General features: G+C 38.2%; 1 protein-coding gene across 1 annotated transcript in view; it reads left to right on the forward strand.

The window, feature by feature from the left end:
* The window catches only part of rybpb (RING1 and YY1 binding protein b), a 28,709-nt gene that overhangs the window by 2,080 nt on the left and 3,336 nt on the right, over positions 1-23,293 (forward strand). Inside the window, exons 3-4 of the mRNA XM_079884479.1 lie at positions 17,111-17,389; positions 17,473-17,568. Of these exons, the coding sequence (XP_079740605.1) occupies positions 17,111-17,389; positions 17,473-17,568 (375 nt within the window). The remainder of the gene's footprint in view (positions 1-17,110; positions 17,390-17,472; positions 17,569-23,293) is intronic.

A 23,293-nucleotide genomic window follows, 5' to 3' on the forward strand; every position in this document is an offset into this window, starting at 1 on the left:
ACGTATGTTCTACGTCTGTCTAGCCTGCGCTGTGTTTGTTATGATGTGTGAACCCGCCAACACTTCTCATCAGCTGACTGATGTGGTGTCTACAGCTATGAGTAATATGCGGCTGCACGCAGTAATCCCCGGGCTCTAACCTTTTCATCTGCTCTTTTACACCCAGTGCTTTTCTGACATTTGGGGGAAAGAAGAGGTGTCGGGAGAAGTCAGACACTCCAAAGCGGCGTATTTGTCAATAACGATTAGTCAGTTTATTCCCTTCGAAAACCCAGCTTAGCTCATGGATCTGTTTGCAGAAATCAGGCGCGTTACGTTCATAGTAATAATGACAGGAAATGATGCCATGCGTGTCGGAAACCCCTCGTCTCACTCTCGCTGGCAGCAGCCCAGCTCCTATCAGTCTGCTAAATAGAAATCGCACGATGAGAGCCGCTCTGTCTCTGTTTGATCTGCGCTGTCAAGCTTTGATGGATGCGATTGTTTGCTGATGTAAGAAGCCTGGCTCCCTTTGTAATGAGGACTAATTAGCCATCTTGTCCACGTTTGATGTATTCCAGTGGTGCACGGGGGGGAGCGTGGGGTGCTCGCAGCGAAACGATGCGCTCTCTGACAAGGGTGCAGCAGTTTATGCTCCCATCTCAGCACCTTTTATCTCTGTTTCCCTCAGTGAATGGGTCTTTGTGGTGTGATAACGCATTCCACTCACCAATTATTTTACCTTTGTTGGTCTTTGGAGTTCAAAGAATGAAGCAACTCCCTGTGCAAGGATGTATGTAGATTAGCAATACATGTGTTTTTTTTTTTTTTTACGTCATGTAAAGAAAGTCTGTTTAAAGTGTCGGGATGGTTGCTTCGAAGTCTTTATCTGATTCCTGAGCACGTTATGTTCAGGCAGCATGCCGCGAACTTGTCTGCAGGAGAGTGTGCATGGTGTCGGTAGACTTTTAGGATGATAATTAAAGGCAACTTTTAGGGATAAATGTAAATTAAGCATAACAGATTTTCTTTTGCTCAACTGAATCACTAACTGACCTCATAAAGGTTTGGATGTTCACTTATAGACTGGGCAATTTGACGCTCAACAGTGTGCTAATGAAGTGTTGAATGAATTATATGTATGGCTTTCATGCTCGTGTATCCGCAACTTGCAGGATTGTATGATTTGGATGACATCTTTGCTGGAGGGCATGTCTCTCATTGTTTTTTCCCCACACAGCAGCTGCACACTTCATAAACTCGTTCGCTTTGTGTTGCCATGGCAGTAGAGGTTATCTAGGGTTACGCTACTGTCAACCCAGCAGAAATTTATCCTGAATCACCGTGGGCTTGTTGCATGATATGCTAGACATGTGGTCTATATTATTTCTGAGGTAGCACTTTTGGATTCAAGTTGCCTTAAGATGGCTTTAATCTTCCATTTTTACTAATCTGAACTAAAAAACCTCCCTCAAGCAAAACCTCAGAACGATCTTCTTTCCTCTGAGCCCATCGAAATAAATTTCCTCACACCGCATTCCTTGCAGACCTTAAAGCATCATGTTTTAATATTAGATTGGAATCCTGAGAACAGGAGTGAAGAATGCGACACCTTGTTTCAGTATCATATTCCATGGTTTCTATGTTCCAAGATGCATATCAGTCACCCACAGTTTAGAGGGAAGAATCCATTAGGGTTTTCTAAACTTGATTGATGTGCCGGATCAGGGGGAAGTGCCATTTGGCCTTTGTGTTACCTTGATCTTCAATGCGGGTGTACTTTTACTTCCCCTCAAGCTCCCTGCCAGGTCCCAGACAAAGTTTTTCATCCTTTAAACAAGTGTCCAAGTAGTTTTGTTTCTTCCTATGTCAGTATTGATAAAAGCAAACATTTAAGACACAAGAGATGTTTTACACTCAATGATAGAGGAGAGGAAAATCGTTTCACAGATGCATTGCAGTTCATTTATGGTTCTGGACTAAGCCGCAAAAAATCATTAGATTTTTTTACGTTATTAAAAATTCTGTTTATTGATAAAGCATACACAGGACAAAACATTACAGATATAGATGTTTGCTGCAACCTTGCAGAAACAGCTTTTTAAATGCATTTGCAGGCTATTGTAGGCTATTTATTAACTCCTCACTGTATATGTATTTACACAATAGTTGATTAGTCTTGTGCACATCCACAGAAATCAAGACACACACTGATTGACATAGTTGAAGGTTGTTCCGATATGTTATTTCATTTACACTGAATAAAAACTGCAGAGCCGCCTCTTATTGTATTTCTATTGATTGACCAGAGCAGACATTTTACCAGGGCTTTTTATTTTTTTATTTTTTTACAGAATCTTTCCATAGAATTTGGCAACTGTTCTCTTTAACTCTTTAAAAGATTTGAGAGTCGCTGAATCAAAATGTAATCAAATGATGAGGTGTCTTCTACATTCCCACCCATACTCAACAGACTGTTTTAGTTTCTCTCGTGTGTCATGTAAAGGCAGACACAGAGCAAGCTGATGGAATATTAAGTATGTCACGGTGCAAGAATTTCATACAATCTTTGTGATGCCATGGGAAATTGAGGCTTTAAGTGCATTGTTCCGCTTGGAATAACATAATATTGTCTTGACACTATTGATTCGTGAAATCAACAAGGATGGCAGAGATTCTGTGTGTAATTGATGGAGCAGAGATTTACTATCCAATAATTTGCTTCGCCATTGCTTGAGTGCAGATTGTTTGAGGATAATGAAATTACATAATCAGACTGCTAACACTGTGTCAAATTCCCCCATGCCTCTACAAACACACTTAGACACACTTTTGCTTATCCGCAGTTATCAGCATTTAGACCTGCTCTACACCACAGGCATAAGCTTTTAATCTATTCCAGTGTGTTAATTGAGGGTTTAAAACTTCTGAGATTGCAGACATTTAAGCGAAAAAGCACACTAGTCGTTTTTCACTAGAGCAAAAATGAGAGATCGGAATGCATGAGATTTTGTGTCTTGTAGAGGTCAAATAGATGTGTTAAGTAGTGATAGACCAATATATTAGCTAGATTGATTCATCAAACAATATGTGGCCATTGGGATTGTCAGAATCTACCAACAGGTAAAGAACATGTTATTGTAAACGTGTTATTATACTTATTTTTTTCACTTTTTTCACTCATTTTCATAAGACTGCATCTTATTTGCTGTCATTATATATAGTGGGGTCCAAAAGTCTGAGACCAACAGAGAAAATGGTTCTATTTTAAATGCATGTTTTTTTTTTCTAATTTTAATTTTCTTAAAGTTTTTATTAATATTATCAGCATAATATTCTGCTTGTGTAAATCCAATGACAATATTAGTTACGAACATCTCATTTGCTGTCTTTAATTGTATTAGCCTACAGCGGGGTCAAAAAGTATGAGACCACTATTGAAAATGTTTTGTTTCTAATATATTTTTTAAAATTCATTTATATTATCAGCATAATAGTCTAAGTGAAGTTTTGAAAAAATGCATGTACATGAATGTTTAGAAATATTTGATTTGCTTTTACTTGCTTATTTTACAGCAGCATTTAACAAGTTTGCACAGAACCTGATGATCAATTTTCTTTTTTGTTTTACATATTATAACTAATATTATGTTTTATACTTTTCAAACTCTTATTTAGGTTTAAATAGGATGTTGAATCTCAGATTTTCAGAGTATTCTCAGACTTTTGGACCTCTCTGCCCTTGTGGTACTGGTTGATGCTTAGTATTGAGTTTGTACCAAGTGTGTGTGTGTTTGGGTGGGCTGAAATAGGCTTGAAAGTGATTTAGCAACAGAGAAATTGCTGGCCATGTGATTCTGAAGGGAGACAGATGACAAGACACCAGGGAGGAGAAAAAAAAAGGCCCCAAAAGAATGGAGAGAGTGAATGAATGCAAGAGAGTGAGTGTGCGTGTTGTACGTGTGTGCGCTGTGAGGAGGGGGTTGTGGGCCACTGCATGCTGAGTTTGATGGACGGCTCTGTTGGGATGTGCTCACTCAGCCAAGAGGCTCTCAGAGGGAAGGCAGAATGGAGCACATCATTACCCAGCACTGGGAAGCACTGGGCTCACCCTCCTTCAACTCCCGCTCTCCTCCGCATGTCATTCACTCAGTGGAGCAGAGGAGGCTGCCGTCCGCCTGACTCATGCGTATCTCACGTAACACAGTCAGTGACGTTCGGTGACCACACTTAATCAGCTAACTGAGTAGGAACTGAAGCGGTTGTGCCTCTCTGTAGTCTGCGGAGCAGAGCGCTGATGAAGATGGGAAGGCAGACCGACTGGTAGAGTGACTGACAGCTTGTCTTGATTGGAGCTGGAATCTGTTTTTGCTGGAGGAAATATAAAGCTATTACAATCTGCAGCTCTGCTTGTATGTAGATGTTAGCGCTAAGAAGATTAGTCAGCCTGCTGTATTGCTTGCTGATGTGTTTTTCTATGACATTAAATTCTTTAGAGCAGTAAGGGCATGGATTTGCAGATAATGTATGAAAGTGATGGTGAGGGAAATATCTTTTCTGCGAACTCTTCCTGTGAAGGTTTTATTTTACAACAGCAGTCTGTTTGAAAACTGTCACATGGCCCCTAGAAGTATTTAGATTCTTACAAGTCACATACAAAATATAAAATCAAGCAACATCTGAAAATAAATGCTGCTAGAGCCATTTTAAAATTACTTTAAATTGATTTAAAAAAAAAAATTTAAATAAACAAATTTGACAACCTGTCTCCAACTACAGTTTGTCTTAAGAACCGTGCTTCTATTGTTTTAATCATTTTATTCTTTATGAAATGTTCTGCTTGCAGATTGAGCTTCAAAAACTTTTTAAATGCCACTTGCTTTTACGCTATTAAGCGAGGAGTTGATTTTTGAGCATGAACATGAACATGAAAATATGTACATTACTTAATGCAGTGATTTAAAGTGTGACTTTAGTGTTCAAATACTTTGTAGGCCCACAGTCTCCAGATATTTTAGTTGTGTGGGAGTAACTACTCAGTACTGAAACTTCTCTCAGTGCAAAAGTGAATCACAAAGGAGCAGTTCAGCAACAAGACATGGTTTCCTATTTGAGCGCTTAACAAAAAGTGCTTCTTTGTTGCATTTCTACTTATTAGTTTAGCAGGGCAGGCCAGTCTAGACATAAATATTCAGTAAATTGTTGTTGAATAGGGTGGATATTGCACAGCCTTTAGCTCGTTCTTACTCATTTGAAAAGTGACCTGTAATTACAGGTCAGAGGCAACAGCAGGACACAAGGTTGAGTGAGTCTGATAGAAAAAGTATCACTCTTTCAGGTCATCATATAAGAAACATGACAAGCCTCTGCTGATAGATGGATCCCTATGTGGGTTCCACACAAACTCTACACCTGGTTTGCAGTCTGAGTGATGAGGCTAATTGTGTGGTTTCCTTTGGTGAAAGGTCAGACAACACAGGAAGCTTCTCTTGGATGGATCAAAAAGAGAAAGAGATGTTTAGAGAGAAAGATATGTTCATGTTTGCTTTTTTGCTAGTTTTAGACAGGCCCACACAGAGTCTGTGCCTGATTTCCAAATACAAAATATAGGTCATGTTTTTGTTATGCCACTCCAAGAACAAATTGTGTTGTGAGGAAAAAACCCTGGTACTACTTGCAACGGTCTCTTTTTTTTTTTTTTTTTTTTTTTTTATATAATATGCTCTTTAAATAATGTTTGTAATTTTTAGGCATTTAGTCATAGAAATTTTGTTAATTTATGAAATTAGAAACTAAACATGTAATATTTAGTTTGAGCTCCTGACGTGACAATCAACATTTTTCTATTTGGTGTTCTATTTTATTTATTTATTTACTTAATTTATGTTATCTGCTAACTTCCCCGTTTTCACATTGCATTTCACATCCACATCTTGTGAGAGCAGTTAAATTTTTCACCACAGCTGAGATCTTCTCCCCAGAGAGCAATTTCCTCGGGGAAGAAGGAGGGCAGAATCCCTCCAGAAGGCGGAGATGAATGTTTAATGTCCTCCACCCAGTCGAGAGCTACAGCATGGGAACCCAGGACCTGTTCTCTAGGTGCTCTCTTCACTATCTCCTTTCTGTACAGCAGGCACAAAGCCACTAATCGCTCAGGAGAATGGCTTATGGGAGCCCGGTCCCAGAGCTTGTTCAACACGCGCACACATGGCAGCTTCATCATCCCCCACCAGCCAAACGCTTAATACTGCTACGCCAGAGGATCAAGGCGCTCTGCGAACTGCCACTGCACATAACTGTCGCGTTTGCCGTGATGTAAGAGGCGAACCATGTTAAATCTAGTGGTGAATCTCACAGATGCTGTCAGGAAATGTCTAAAAAGTGTAGCATATTTTTAGGACAAATATGAAAGTTTTTTGCACTGCTTTTTTTTTTAGACATTCAGAGTCCTCCATCTGAGATTAATTAAATCCATAGGCTCAGTAGAGAGTCTGGGTTCAGTTTAACTAGCCTTATCCTTTAAATGACAACAGGTTGCTTTTTAGATTGCAATCTGCCTATAAAGGTTCAGCACCTTGTAGTCCAATACCATGCATAAGTATCAGATATGTATCCCATTGACCTGACTGTCCTCTCTCCAGGGCACTTTGTGGCCCCATAGCATGCAAGAGTCAATGACCATGATTGCCTGCTTATGCTGCACTTGAATTGGAGAGCTGTGTTAATTGAGCGCTTTTTGTAGCCTCTCTTCACTGGAGCGTTCTCTCATTCTGTCTTGCCTCTACATGCAATCTGTTTCATTTAACGCAGCCATAATTTACTGCACCGCTAACGTTTGTGTAACTGAAGCCTAGACTGGAGCCTCACCGAAATGCCAACCTCTCTAGGAATTAAAGAGCCTCCATGTGTGGTGTCATTAATTACAGCGCATCAGTTTAAAGTGACACATGCCACCATGGGGGGCTTTTCAGACCAAGGCTTGTTTTCAGACAGTTCTACGTTCACAAAATGGCCAGTTTTATATTTAAAAAATAAAATAATAATTGAATGCCTTTTAAAAAATATTTATAGTGTGTGTATGTAATGTAGTATTATTGTATTACATTCAATGATATACAAAAATTTGTCTAAATGGGGTTTTCACAGACATAAGGAGAATACTCTACTCCAAAAATACGTGACCACACTTCCAAATTGACTCTGTGCTCTTTCTTGCTACAGCGGCCATTTCTTTCGATTGCCATGTGCTCTAATAATAGATTTAACCAATGATTAATATTTAATAATTTTTTTAGTTGTCCAGTGTTGAAGAATAGTATTCTTGGTATAGTAGAACAGTATAAACTAATTTTACATAGTGAGGTGTTGCTCCAATCTCTGAGAGATCTCCTAATGGTATTTTAATCTTAAGAATAATGTACAGTTTCTCCAAAACCTCTGACCTTCTCTGAACCTCTGTTTGATAATGATAATTACATCTCTGTAATTATTTTATTTTTGTATATTTTGTTTTGTTGTTTTAATATTCAACAGAGAAAGGGGAATGGCCAGGTCCAACAAGACCATTTAGGCCAAGAAAACCTTTTGAAAAACCTTAGTTATAAATAAATATAAATAATTTTCTTAGCTTAAGGGTTTGATTGCAACTGGGCTTCTTTGCAATGAGAATGGTGGATCTTGAAGGCTGTGTACTGTTTGAGATTCTTAATGGTCCATACATTTTCACTTGGTTTAATGCACAATTTGGCTCAACATTTTCTGCTTGTATATCAATATATGCCTAATAATTGTAAATAAAAAATAAATAAGAGTATTTAATATAAAAATAATAAAATAATAATATTTTTATTTTACTGAAAATATGGTACAAAAAACTTTAGGGTTACTTGTTAATATGCAGGCAGCCTACAGTGGTCTAAAGATTTATTATAAAATATTATATTATTATAAAAATTGTTTCTTAATTTTTGTCAGTATGTATTCAAAAACTAAAAGTCTGTCTTTAATATGAAATATGAGCCTCTTATGTATCCACTGTGGAAAAAAAGCTCCTGTACACTGGAGAAAAACATATGGATTATCATATAAATTTCTTTAGAGAGAAATATTATTTTTTCTATTTTTTTTTTTAGGATGGAGTGAGCATTACTGAGAGCTAATCACGTCTGTTTCATTCATACTGGAAGCTGAAGGGTTCCCTTGTGCAGAAACTCCACATATGCCTCTCAGAAGTTATGTAACTTGACGTTAAAGGAAGTCCCTAATGTGGATAAAGGGATCATGCTATCGCTGTAGCTGAATAAAAAGAAGAAAGAAACTCTGACTGATTAAATATGAAGACAATAATCGCACTACTGCAGCAATATGGTGTATTTGAGTTATTCAAGCCTTTTTGGGTATTTTCATCATAATAATAAAGTAAAGGCCTATTTATAATGCAGTGCTAATTGACATAGCCTTTTTCACTGTATAGAATACTATAAAATATATGGTCTGCATTTTTCTATAAGAAGCCACATCAGCTCACAAAGGAACTTATTTCAAACACTCGACTGACGTTATGAAGTGAGTTTGAAGTAAAAACATGTTATTAAATGTTGTCTTTTGTTGGACAACAAGTTTATAAACGCTTTGCATTGCAAGTTTGGGAAGATGTTTGATGCGTGTTGCTTTTTCAAATGCACATTATAAGCGAGTCAAACTCTCAGTGGTTTCAGAGATGGAGCAGAATTTACTACTGATCACTAACATGCTGTGCCATTTATTTAATTAAAAATTTTAAAAATCGCAGCTTTTGCGATTTTCATAATCGCACTAAGCCAAGTTGCAATTTCGGTTTAATTTTGATTAATCATGCAGCCCTAGGATACAGTGTGCTATATTGTGTACTGCAGATTTTGTCAAATGTAAGTCATCCAGATGTTCCATGCATAAAGAAAATGCTCAATGCACAGTATACATTCTCTATATAGCAGAAATGGACCTTAGTTAGAGGTAGGCAACATTTAATTTAATGCAAATGAAAATAAGGTTCTGAGGGAGAGAGATACAGTAGTTTGCCTTTACATATTAATTTTATTTGGATTTTTGTCAACAGGAAATGTTTTGAAAAGACGTACGTACTCTGTGTTATGTCAGCTGAATGATGGACACCAAAGTATACAACAGTAAATTGTCCCTCACAGCGTTGTGTTCATTCAAGTGAAATTAAATGTGACATATGCCCTGACTAATCCATAAGAGTAGTATGAAATTCCAAAACACAGTCCCTCAACCACAATGACCTCTCTCATCCAAATCCATTCAAGTTTCCCTTGACTTGGCAACCAACATCTGTTCGCTAATGTGAGTTTGGTCAGTGTCCATCTCAAACTGTATGCCATTTCTCTCTTCCCATTGGAGAGGTGCCTCCTGTGTTCATACACGAGTCCCAGTCAACAGAGTGAGGTTGTGATGAGGCGGTCATGTGTCGATCAGTAAATAATGCATTGTGTGGGTTTTGTCGTGCTTAGTGAGTGTTGACAGCAGTCCTGACATGCCAGTGAGCTCTCGTGGCCGAGTTACAGCTGGCACTGATTCATGGCTCAAACACTCAGGCTGTTTCTGTCTCTCTAAACTGCCCCTGATACAAATCTCCCCTCGTGGCAGGAGATCCACCAAGGGAAGGTTAATCAAATCAATCACAGGCCTGTCTGCCGCTAGACTCCCGGGCTGACCTCAGGTTGGAAGGGATTTCTGGATCCCCCTCAGGAGGTAAACTAAGCCAAGTACCTGTTAAGTGGAGGATCGTGCACTTTTGACAAAACCCCAGTCTGGATTAGAGCAAATTACCCAGTGCTAAATGTACTACAGTGGATAGACTGAACGATTGGATGCATATAGCCTATATCAGGGCTATTCAATTAGCTTCATTCGAGGGCTGCATTATCAAATCAAAAAGTTGAGGTGGGCCGGTGGGTTGGTTTGGGGGTTTAGCTTATTTATTGAAACATAACAGTTTCAATAAATAAGTTAAAGTAACCCTAAAAAAGTATGGTATTTACTTGGAAATGTGGTACCCAACAGTATGCAAATATATAAAACCATAATAAATAAAAACTTGATAATTCACAGCTGTGTACAACTATTTTCCTTGGAACAAATAAATGTATACAAACTCATAGCTGTTGGTGAGAAATAATAATTATTTTATTTATACATGTAATTGTTATGCTTAAATGAAAATATTCTGAAAGTGAGACTTGATAACCACAGGCTACTCACTCCCACTGTATAAAAAATGCCTAAACACAAGTTAAAAACTATACGCACTTTTACAAAGAAACTTCATAACAAACATTAATTATATATTCCTCTACCCACCTAATAAATATAATGCAATATAAATCACTATATTTACTATTATACTATATAATATTATAGTAAATATATATATTTACTATTAGTGTTGTCAAAAGTACCGGTACTTCGGTACCAAGTCGGTACTGAAATTTTAAAAATGTGACGATACCAGCATTTCTGTAGTACCGGTAGTACCGAGTACCGGGTATATTCGGCACCCAGTAATAGGCAGATGCGTTCAGTTGCTCCGTGTTTATCTAAGTGCGGGGCTCCAGACTAACTTTTTTACTAGGAGCACTGTAGCCGATATATACCACAATATATATAGTGTCTGTGAATATTAAACCGCAAAAAGACTATTTAAATATTAACCCTGCATGTTCTGCTTGTCTCTGTGAATGAATGGCGCAGACACGTGGTTTCATTTACCTCACACGAGTGACGCTCGCGCTGTTTTCAGTCTCTGCTGGCTCACGATATGATGACATGATGAAATTCATCTCCAGAGCCGCTCTGAGAGTCACTTCATGAGCATTTTACCGTTTCATTTGAGAAAAACTATCGTCATATCATACACACACAGAAACTAAAAGGTCTTCACGGCAACCCGTCAAAATAAAAGTTCGGTTTAACTTGAAGAAATTGACACAAATAATTACATTAGGCTACTGTACAGTAGATTTAGCTATGTCTCTATGTATTAAAAATACTACTACTACTAATAATAATAATGTGTGCATTTGAAGGTTGCTTATGTTTCACTTGATTTTTTTTATAAGTAATATTTACATTTAAACAGCATGTAGCCTTCAGTGATGTATAATTTACTTATGATTACCGTCATAAATAGTAAGTCATTGAATTGAATTTAATACTTTTTTCAAATAGTTAAATAAAATAGAAAAGTAGTTCCAACAGATTTTGCTGTGGTACCGAAATTGGTACCGAGAACCTTAAAATTTTAATGGTATCGGTACCGACTACTGGAATTTTGGTATCGTGACATCCCTATTTACTATATTTATTTATTACTACATATTCAATATAAATATTGCACATTTCTGCCCAACCCATGGTAAATTACATTCATGGTAAATGTTTGTAAGGGTGATTAGGGGATTTAAAGTCTTCTAATTTCGTTCGTGTCACAATGTTTCTCCTGCTTTCCTCATCCGTCTTGTTGGGAATGTTGAGGCTGTTTCATCCGTTTTAACACTAGTTAAATCATCAAGTGATTTGTGGTTTGTAACAGAGAGGTGTCTGTCGAATTGAAAAGCTTCCCACTGGTTGTCGCAACGCTGTTTAATATAGTGTCCGGGACCGGGAGTAAACTCAACTCTGTGCTGGGCCGTGTTGAAACAACTAGTGAAACAACTGAAAACATCGCTATTTGTTGTTACTGTACTGGCCGAGAAACCGCTTCAGATGATTCAGTGACGGAGCGGTCCGAATGAATCCGAATAGTTTTAGACCGTTATGCCAGCGATGATTGAAAAATTATTAATTCACGAATGATTGGTATCGCTGGTTCAGTCGACATAAATTCGGGACATATATAATAACTGCTGAAATATTTGCACGTAAAACGTTTCTCAGGTCAATCGGAGCGAGTATCAAACTAAATTAGCCGCACCGCCAGGAAAAGAGGAGGAGGGAGGTTGGTGCCGTCGGGCCGGATGGAGATGATTGACGGGCCGCCAATTGAATAGCCCTGGCCTATATGTTATGGTGTAATGGTTCTCTGTAAAAACAATACAAATAACATACCGTCAGATGTAGCTGTCCAGTCAACTGTTAAGGATGTAAAACTTAATCTGTTGTGGACATCACAATTCCTCATGTGTTGGTGTGTTGCTGATCAGCATGGCAAGTGAGGGAGATACGCTGCTGATAGAGCTGCTGCCTGTAGGCCTGTCGCGATGATTAAATAACCGTCTGATCACGATTATTTTATCTAACCGCAGTGTTTCAGGCAACTGCGATTATTGCGCTCCTTTATAGGCCTACGGCACAAGGGGGAGTCATGGACCAAAAGAAATAGACAAGCACTAATTAAGTTTTCCTGCAATCTTTTCAAAGTCATCTGATGCCATTCCATAGCTTAATGTGAGGGACAGAAGTATTATATCATTAAATTAAAAGTTCACGGAAACTCGTCTTCCCTCCTCCGCAGCCGTCAATCATTCTCCGTTCAGCATTCAAACAGCTCACCTCGTCCGGTTACGACAGGGTGCACGGTAATACTCTCTCCAATATGATATATTCACATTATAATGCTTGATCTGTAGAAAAGGGGCTAAATGCATAAATGACTTTAATTTGCTGGAGTTTGCTGTTTCTAAATGACTCTACCGTGAGCATACACAGCACAAGGACTATGAATTGGCATCAAATGTACAATTACTGGAATTTAAAATTAGGAATAACCAAATGATCAATGAACTGTTGGACAGATATACACTAGGATTTGTGCACTCAACATTTCTTTGCTTTGTGCGGTGAACTTTTAAATGTGCACTTGTGCAGCGCTGCGCACTGTGACTCCCTGTGCCGCTTTGTTTTGAAGCGTTTCATTCATATTATCATGGTTTTATGTGTGTGTATACATTCATATAGCCTATAAATATAAAATTGTTAAATGTATGAATACATGAATTAATTTTATAAGAGTACTAATAGTAATTTGAAATTTGATTTTAGATTTTATAAAATAATTTTTTTTCAAGAATGACTTTTTATTTCTGATTTATACGCTCACGAAGTTTAATAAAAATGGCTATAGCTTATGATTATATATTTTATTGACATGTTGTTTTTCTCTATAATGAAGTAGTGTGCATTTAGTGGATTCTGGATTCTGTTAAACAAATAAAAAAGTGACCATTAATTCATACTGTATAGACCTTATGCGCCAGAGAAACAAGGGCGCCGCCATCTTTGGAAAATTGTCTTTTAACTTCCGTTTTGCGGTCGCTCTGTATATTTATATGGCATTTCTGTCCAGGAGTAATTAGCTTTTTAAGTGGATTTACTTAATGTAAAGTTAACGAAAGTTATCATGAGGACTGTAATGTTTAAAGCAGATGACTAAACAAATGTAAATCGACCGGGAAGATTTTAAAACGAGCCGTTCATTAATAAACACGCAAAACGCTGTGAAAATACAGACCGGAAGTCAAAAGACAATGAGCGCAGCGCTGAAAAGGGGCGGAGCTACATAAGGTCTATATGAATGATACATTTTATGGGCTTTTCTGTGATTGGCCAGTTTGTTGTGTTTGTTTCAGTTATTTACAGGTGTTGATAGTGCGCAGGTGAGACCAAAACAGCACACATTAGTATTAGTAGGCAGTATCGATACACTGATACCAGCCGCACGTCTTAATCTCGGCGCGTGGTTACAGGTATTGTGCATAATTTTATTCATTCCCGTCCCGTCCCATTTATTCAATGTCCGTCTTGTCCGGTGTTCAGGTAAATGCAGTCAGTTTTGGAATATAAATAGTTGAGAGAAAATGCATGTGGTGTAACAGTAAATTGGATCATAGTAAGATCATAACACAGAGTGTTAATCATACTTTGGAATGGATATGTTGCCATTATAGCATAAATGTAAAATACTAATAATAATAATTTAACTTTTAAAATTGTTTGCTTTTTCTTAGTTATTCTGCAGTGTTAGTTCCTGATCTCTCTTTTTTCTTCCCTTGACCAGAACAGACCTGATGCATACTATTCCCACATGCACTAAAAGATGCTCTTCTGTATCATTTGCTAGCGGGCCCTAAAGCTCATCTAGATTCCTTGCAGAGGTTGTATTGATTGGAGTTGTGCTGGCCTCTTGAACATGATTCCCCATTATGAGGGATTGATTGGCTTCACATTGGCTGGTCTCTGTGATAAAGGCGTCTGTATCACATCAGTCATAGGGAGTGAAAGAACCATCGCTATCTAAGGGCCACATGTTTTCTTCAAACCACCAGTAGACAGCTGTTAGTTTTATCTGGGGTTATATATTGGTTTGAGTTGAAGGGCATCAACAGGACCGTTAGGTCTTGGGATCACTATAGCTGCTTCTATCAGTACTTCAGTTGCATTCTGCCTCATTTATTATTCTGTGGCCTCTTACATTCCTAACCAGGCACAACATGACATGATTCTAGTGATAACCTTTTGCGACAAATGTTGTGCATCTTAACAGTCACAGCCAGTCAGTGCAATGTGTGGATGAGTTGCTATTATGCATGCTTTCTTGCAGTCATAAATGTCCTCTACACAAATATGTGAACACAATGATTCAGTCTTGTTTTTACATTCCAAATGTATTCTTAGGTTTATTTTCTGTGGTTACCTTCCATGAGAACATGTTAAGCGGGACAGTACAATACATTGGCTAAGCCTTCATGTTTGTGCATTTATGTGAGTATATTGAGTTTGTCTGGCCTTAATCTTTCATTCATGAGTTTTAAGAATCTAACCGCCATCTAAACAGCTAAACATTCCCAACTGCGACTCATCTGAAATGTTGAGGTGAAGAGGACTCCTGAGTCTAAATGTTTAGACAAAGCAAAAAAAACACTTCTGGGCTTCAGCTTCAGCCCCATGATCAGTTGAAATCCTCTGTTACCCCCAGCTGCTGCCAGATGTTGGCCATTATGCTTGAGGAACGTGAGTCGGCTCGGGCTGCTTGGCGCTCTGCCTCAGATCTCAGACACAGCCCCTCGGCTTTTAATTAACTCAACACCGCGCCGAGGAGAGAGAGCCTCCAGCTTTCCATCGTTACAGAATGTGTGTGCGCACAGAAGCAAAAAGGTTTCCTCACCCACATAGATACTATTCTTTAGTAAAGAAATTCATATTCTCAGTTTTATAAATCACTTCTTACCTGGTAACTTTTAAACCTGGTATATTCATGATGTACATGAGAACAGAATATTGTGAATGAATATACATGACTATTGTGCAGTTTCAGGCTTGCAATCTTTGTAAATTAAGTTCTTGTGTTTGCACATTAAAGCGCATAACGGAAATCTGAGAGTAAGAAATTATACAAATATCTGATTTCACTAAATAACTCCTGTTTGGGTCTATTCCTCAGCTATTGAATGTTTTTATAAGACTTGAGATCAAGTCGTATGGACTTTTTATGGCACTCTTATGGTACTGTTTTTTTGGAGCGCCCAGATATTCTGCTTTTGTGAGAAATATTAATAATGTTTTTGACCATCATTCTTTAATAATCTTTTCCCTCTCTGTGCTACTTTTTATATGTGTACCCCACGTTTTGATGGAGCTTGTTTGTTTCAGAGAACATCCAGACTGAAAACCGCTTTCTATCCGGTTTGTGACAAATGGGGCCAAACCTTCTAGCTAATCTGATTAGTCCCTATGACAATGACATGCTGCAAATGTCCCACCCTATGATCCTCACAGTCATTTATTAAAGGAGTAGAGTAATGAGATTACACATTCAGCAGACCCACACAGCTGGCGATGGGCTGTCATCACATTCGGGGACCAGTGAAAGGGTTTTAGTCACTGAAATGCCTGGCTAGGTATGCCTTAAAGTATTCATCACAATCCACAGAATCTGTGCTTTAAAATGGTTTTGTGTAAACGCTGACTGAGGTGGATTACATGCAGACATGCAATGGAAAGGAGACTTTTTGATGCTGTTCATTGCTGTACAATGAATTTCTGGTCAAATGTTATTAACATAATTATGTATGTTTCAATTCATTCAAATGATTTGTTCAAACGACTGATTCATTCAAGAATATGGCATTTGTTTGTGAATGGATCATTGAATCTTTGACTCAACCGATTCATTCACGCTGAATCATTCAGCAATGAAAACACGGTTGAGTGTTGCTGTGAGATGTGCGTTCTGTTGTGATCTATGTTTGGAACTATTTTCGCTGCTGAAACAGAACAAAAACAGTCAATATTGCATCTAAAATGTAAGTGACTTAATTTTAACTGTTTATTGAACTGTTGTATGAAATCATGTCACATTGTCAATCGTGATGGTATTCAGGAAAACAACACTCGTCGTGCGAGGTTGCTTAACTGTATCATGTTAAAAATATAAAAACTCCACATTTAGAATTTTTATTGACAGTATGTTGTTAACTTGAGTTTCTTTGTGTTTCCATTTCTCAAGCCTCAACAGCGCAACCTTGTGACCGTCAGAAATAGCCTACATTTATTATCCACTATCATTCGTCACTTACAATAAATGTAATAAAACCAGAATCATTCTCACGGTTTGGTTATACCCTAGTCATTTTTTTTTTTTTTTTTTATTGTAATAACATTGTAATTACGCTACTTGTCCGGTTGGGCAAGTAAAATTATCTTTTACTTGTCCCTTCAAAAAATCCACTTGTCCCGGACAAGTGTTAATGTCGAGCCCTTATTTTAATCAGTCTTATGTGAACGTGTAATTTGAAGTGTTGTAGCTACTTTCAGAAAAGGATGTATTTTAACCTATATCCTGGTTGAGTGCATTTCACCTCAAATTTCTGTTGTAAGTGTATCTCAGTAAATGCAATGGGTTTTCCCCCTAAACCTGAGGGACAAGACAAGGTTATTTTCTGTGGTAATCAAATGCAGAGATGTTTGAGCTTGTGTTGAACCAAGAACATTCATTTGAAAAGGACATTATTTTACTTCAGACTTTAGATATTGAACTTGTACTTGTCGATAACCTAGTCTCACCAGATGAGTGAAGAGTGTACTCTATTGGTTTGTGTCACTCTGATACTATCAACTCTGTTTGGCTCCACAGGAAACCCCGGATAAACTCCCAGCTGGTGGCACAGCAGGTGGCCCAGCAGTATGCCACCCCTCCTCCCCCAAAGAAAGAGAAGAAGGAAAAGCCAGAGAGGCCTGAGAAAGATCGGGCCGAGGGGGAGCGTCCTGACAGAAATCCACCCGAGATCGAACGCACGGACACGGACAAGGACAAGGACAAATGCGAGAAGGATCAACCTGACAAAGAGAAGAAGGACCGGGAGAAAGAAATTACCCCAGCCATCACCAAGAAACCCAACAGCAAAAAGAACAAGTCCGTTAATCACCAATAAGAATTTGAGAAACGTCTGATTTATGCTTTATAACATTTGTAATCAAAAGACTTTCTCTTTACAGACCCAAGTCAGACAGCCATCAAAGCCCACCCAGTGAGCGAAACAGCATTCAGTCCGGCAAATCCACAACGAAAACTAAGAACTCTCACATCTCCAGGTATCTAACCTTTATTTTTGTATGTATTCTTTTTTTTTTTTTTTAAGCAGTGACAGGATCAGCAGTCAGTCTGCCTACTAGGGCTGTGACGGTGAGGATATTTTCCCACCGGTTAATCGACGTGTGACAACACCGGTAATACCGGAGGGGGCTTTTAAATCGCTAACTAAGTAAAATGCGCGCATCTGCACGGGCATTCATAATGGAGTGGAGCAGAGCAATAGGCAATATTAAAGGGATACTTCACCTCTGGGAAGATGAATGTGTATTTAAAATAGGTCATTTAAGTAGAAGAAATGTGAAGAAATTTTTGAATTTGGAGTTTTCTAGACTGAGAAAAGCCAGAAAATGTATTTTTGGCTTATGTGGATGAAAGACAACAACTCCCAGAATGCACTTGCTTCGCTGCCTAAAGGAGGCCACGCCTACCGGTAAGGGAGCGCAGTTGAAAACAAACAACAAGGCTAGCCTACGTGATGAGTTTGCCAGGGATTTAGAGATCGTCCGAAATGTCCGGGATTCGGCTTTTGTGTTCTACAGTCGCCATTCATCATGTTTACTGTGGCGAGCAGGACGAGGCTGACGGCCGCGGGAGAACGGCGCAAGGCCGGTGGCGTCATTACTGAGACGCGCCGGGTCTCGCATCTCTCACGGAGGAGCGGGAATTTTCTTAGCAATGTTAAATCGCACATCAACCGATCACTTGTTTAGCGTTCATGTAAACACTACATTCAGATTCACCAATCGGAATGAATTCAGTTAGATTGAAACAAAATGTGTGCATGTAAACAATGAATGGCGACTGCAGAACGCAAAAGCCGAATCCCGGACATTTTGAACGATCTCGCCCGCGGGACAAGTCCGGGAAAAGGAGGATGGTAACCCCTACTTACTCAGCTTTCTCCTACTACTCAGTTTTCTCCACAGAACAAGAGCCTGCTAGCTTAGCTTCCAAAGAAAGACGGCTAACACTGTGTACATTCTGTGAGTGAGATCCCACCCTCTATGGGCGGGTTGAAAACATGCGGAACAACGCCATCTACTGGCTGTAGTCTTTAGCCTCTGGCCAGAAAATCCTCCGATGACGCAAAATGAGGATTTTTGCGTCATCGGAGAATTTTTTCCAGACAAAAAATACATAAATCTCTTGTCTCAGGGGGATATGAGGGTGGAAAGCATGGTAATTCGAAAATACTACAGGTTTTCTACTAATACAAAGCTTAATGCTAAATCCTGAAGTATCCCTTTAAGAGTAATAGGCTAATGAACTCACCATTCAAGCAATCCGCTCCCAAATTGGCGCTAATTTGAAAGCGAAACCAAAATGTGCACGGCCGCACGTGTCAACGGGCGCGGAGCGAGCAGAACAGAGTAAAATGTAAAAAGTGCATTCATAATGGTGCAGAGTGAGCGTTTTTCCGAAATTATGAATGCACTTTTTACATTTTACTCTGTTCTGCTCGCTCCGCGCCCGTTGACACGTGTGGCCGTGCACATTTTGGTTTCGCTTTCAAATTGGCGCCAATTTGGGGGTGGATTGCTTGAATGGTGAGTTCATTAGCCTATTACTCTTAATGAAAAACACAACAACAAAAGTGATGGACAAGAGATGTAACCGGTGTTGCTTCTGAACACCGGTAACGCCATCAACACCGACTCTCGTAGCAAGCCTACTGTACTTGCCTACCAATAAAACAAAATGCCAGGACTACACACTTCTGCTGTTTACTAGATAGTCTATCAACTTTGTTTAACAGATACACTACTTTTCATAAACATTCATTTGCCAATGCATTTGACAGTACAGTAAAAAAATTATTGGTAAAAAAACAGTAAAATACTGGCAGCAGAGTCGCCAGCAATCTACTGTAATTCTATGGTATGAATGCTGTGAAATTGCTTTACAGCTTATTATCGTAAAAATGAAATACAGTATTTTCCAGTATTTGTTTATTTTCCAGTAAAATGGCTGCAGAGATGCCTGCAATATACAGTAATTCAACAGTGTTAACTGTAAAAATACATGCAGGCCATTTCTGTGATTATTTCAATTTATTACACACTCTAAAAAACGGTGAGGTTTGCATAATTGCATAATTTTGGCAACAGCTCTAGGTCAAAAGGGAACCTCAAAATAGGTTGGAAATTAAAATCACACAGGTAATTACTACAGTAATAGGCTAATAAAAAGGTGAACATTTATTTATAAGCAAGAACACTCAAAATGGACAAAAATATAGTAAAAGCAATGTGAACATTTGTAAGAAAAAGTGCAGAAAAGAAAGCAAACTCATACTCTTTTGTATAGCTTATACAGTTAAATTAAATTCGGTTTTAAAAGTTTAAAAGGTTATTTAAAAAAAAAAATTCTCCTGCCAACGAGCACTAGATGAACAAAACCACCAGGCTGAGTGCCATCAAGAAATACACAGTCTGAAAGCCTTAATAAACACTGATATTTGGGAATAAATTATGTATTGCAGTAAATCGACAGGATTTTACCCTCTCTATTTAATGCGTTTATAATCGCTCACTTGTACGCACACCCGAACGTTATTCCAGCTTGTTCAGTTCCAGCTCATCAGTCACCTTTCGAGTGATTTGGATGTGAGAGAAAACACTCTGACCACCTCCAGTTTTAAAAGGATGTGCTCCTCGCTGCAGTCAGTTTCAAAGTTCTCTCTTAAGGGATTCGAAGTGTCATAATTGCTGCAAACACGAACAGGTTCGTTTCAGGCACCACTTTTTCAGTTTAATGAGTTGCCAACTCACTTTTTCTTGCTGCTCACCACAGTCACCGGTCCAGTTTTAAAAGAACGTGCTCCTCGCTGCAGTCCGTTTCAAAGTTCCCTCTCCTTTCCGCTTTTAGCTTTCGCCTCGATCACAGATAAGGTGGACTTACTCTTACTCAAACTCCTGTGAAACACCCGTTCAGCGCCATTACGCTAATACTGAAAAAATACACGAGCCCACAATGCATTGGGCACTACAGTACAAAGCTGTAATACATAACTACAGTAGATTAATGTTGAAAATGAGCTGTAAATTAACAGCAGTTGTAAAATAATTACCCAAATAATGGTAATGTAATAATAAAAACTGATCTGACTTGAGAATGTGTTGCAAGTCACTCTAACAGTGAACAAAGCTGGCAGTCAGCAGTGACGAAAATCACTGTAGAAAATGCCCTGATTCACAAATGCCTCTCTCTCTCTCTCTCTCTCTCTCTCTCTCTCTCTCTCTCTCTCTCTCTCGCTCTCTCGCTCTCTCGCTCTCTCTGTCTCAATCCCTTTCTATCTGAATGAGTGAGTCGTGGGCTGATCTCAAATGAGCAGCACAGTTTTACTCCCACACACGCCCTGTTGGCTGCCGTCCCACCATTCTGTTTCTGTCTGCTTCTTCCAGCAGAGCTCATTGTGTCACATTGTCTTGGAGGCATACTAACAACTGAGGCTAATGCCAATCAATGAGATTTAGCTTTGTGCTTTTGCTATGCACACAACCCTGGAAATATGTCTCCATTTTTTTTTTTGAAAGATTTTGTGTTTGGTTTTTGTGTAAATGTCAGGTTTGGTGATTTAACTTTTGAAATGTCTGCTGTTCATTGTTAATCTTGCTGATCTCTGTTCATATTTGTCTACTTTGCTGCTTTTTGATTGATCAAACAAATGTTTAGGAAATGTGATCCTGGTCTTATTTTCTCTCAAAACCATCTTTTGACCTTTACTTTCTGCATTCCAAGCAGTGTTTAGGGATTTTTACTTCTAAATGTTAGTGCTAGTGAGAGAGTAACATGTTAGTTACTTCTGTCTTTTGCATTAAAAGCTGTGTGGGTGGACTGTTTTTACTGTGGACAAGTGTTTGACCCTTCGACGTGGTTTGCATGAAACAACCATCCTTTTCTGCATTTAATTAAAAATCATGCAAATACTGCGACAGGTGAAAAGCAGGACTTTCCCCCTTTCTTACCATAGAATACTCATTTTTTGGCTGGGCCCAGAGGGAATCTGTACTTTTTTTTTCTCTCACCATTTTCTTCACTGATTTAATTTATATTTAATATAATATATTTTATAATAATAATTATTATATATTATATTGAATTTAATTGAATTTATTTAAAATATAAAAAATAATTTTTCTTTTCCATTCAAAACATCTATTATGCGTACCAATGCTGCATTTATTTGATCAAAATACAGTAGAAACTGTAATATTTTGAAATATTTTTACTATTTAAAATGTGTTCTATTTTACTTTAGTTTAAAATGTTATTTATTCCTGTAATTGCAAAGCTGAATTTTCAGCAGCCATTACTTCATGATGACTTGTTGTTCAAGAAGCATTTCTTATGTTTATCTATGTAAACCAGTGTTACTCATTGCGCGGCTCGCGAGCCGCATGCGGCTCGCCAAGCTTTAATTTGTGGCTCGCATGGCGGTAAATATAATACGTTGATATGATAATGCATTCACTAGAGATATTTCATAAAACCATTAATAACAAGTAGGGCTTTAACATAACCCTTTAAAAACTAAAAGTGTCAGCTCTATTACAAATAATTTCGATCGGATTGAAAGGGGTGGTTTATCGAGAGAACGTGAAAAAACTTGATCGACTGAAAAGCGAAACTGAAAGGACGACTTATGACGCGCTGAACGAGCTGTTCTCCCGATGAATAAAGTGTCACATAAATGAGTGTCCTGTCATTCTATAATTCTCCTTTCACTCAGCATCTGTGAAGTGAAGCAGGACAACGGCTCACCAGTCCTTGTTTCAGATTATCATACAGACGACTTTGGGCATTTTTACTGCGTGATAAATAGCCTACAAACAGCACGGCACAACGGTTCATATGTTCATATTCCGATTTGAATCTTTTGACTTAAACACGCACATCAACCCGATCATGTATCACATCACGATGTTTAGCGTTCATGTAAACTACAATACATTCAGATTCATCAATCGGAATGAATTCAGTCCGACTGAAACAAAAGTTGTGCATGTAAATATCCACTCTCTGCAGAGATGCCAGTTATATGGCGGTCTTTCCAGCTCTTAACGCTGCATGTGCTCTTGGTTGGTTAGATAGGCCTACAAGATGGGCTAATGTAGAAAAAAATAACTTAAGGTCATTCTGGGATGAATATTTTCTGGAAATCCCTTTTTTGTTTTCTTTTTTCATTAAAGGAAATCATCTTGTCTCAGTTACAAATTTGACTGATAAATCATAAATAAAGTTTTTTTTTTCACCCTTTTGTATTTATTGCATTGCATATTGTATTGTTCAGGGGTGACAGCTTGATAAGCAGACATGGTATTTATGACTGGATGTAACTTTTTATACTTTGCGGTAAAATGGCTCTCCTACTGACTTTGTCCTGTCAGTGCGGCTCGCATGAAAAAAATAGTGAAGACCACTGATGTAAACAGTTGTGCTGCTTAAATTTTTTGTGGTAACCATGATCCATGAATATTTTTCAGGATTTTTTGAATAATAGAAAGTCACTTCTGATCAATTTATTGCATCCTTGCTGAAGAAAATTAGTTTCTTTCAAAAAAAAAAAATAAAATAAATACTTTTGAATGGTATTGTATAGCCAACATAACATAAAAAAAATAATAATAATTCGCCTGCATTACCTACTTTAATAAAGTTACCTTGGTTTTGTAAATTGCAAAGGGAAAGCAAAGGCAAACATTAAAACATGATTTTATCTTC

Source organism: Squalius cephalus (genome assembly GCF_949319135.1).
Source record: "Squalius cephalus genome assembly, chromosome: 10".
Classification (NCBI taxonomy): Eukaryota; Metazoa; Chordata; class Actinopteri; order Cypriniformes; family Leuciscidae; genus Squalius; species Squalius cephalus.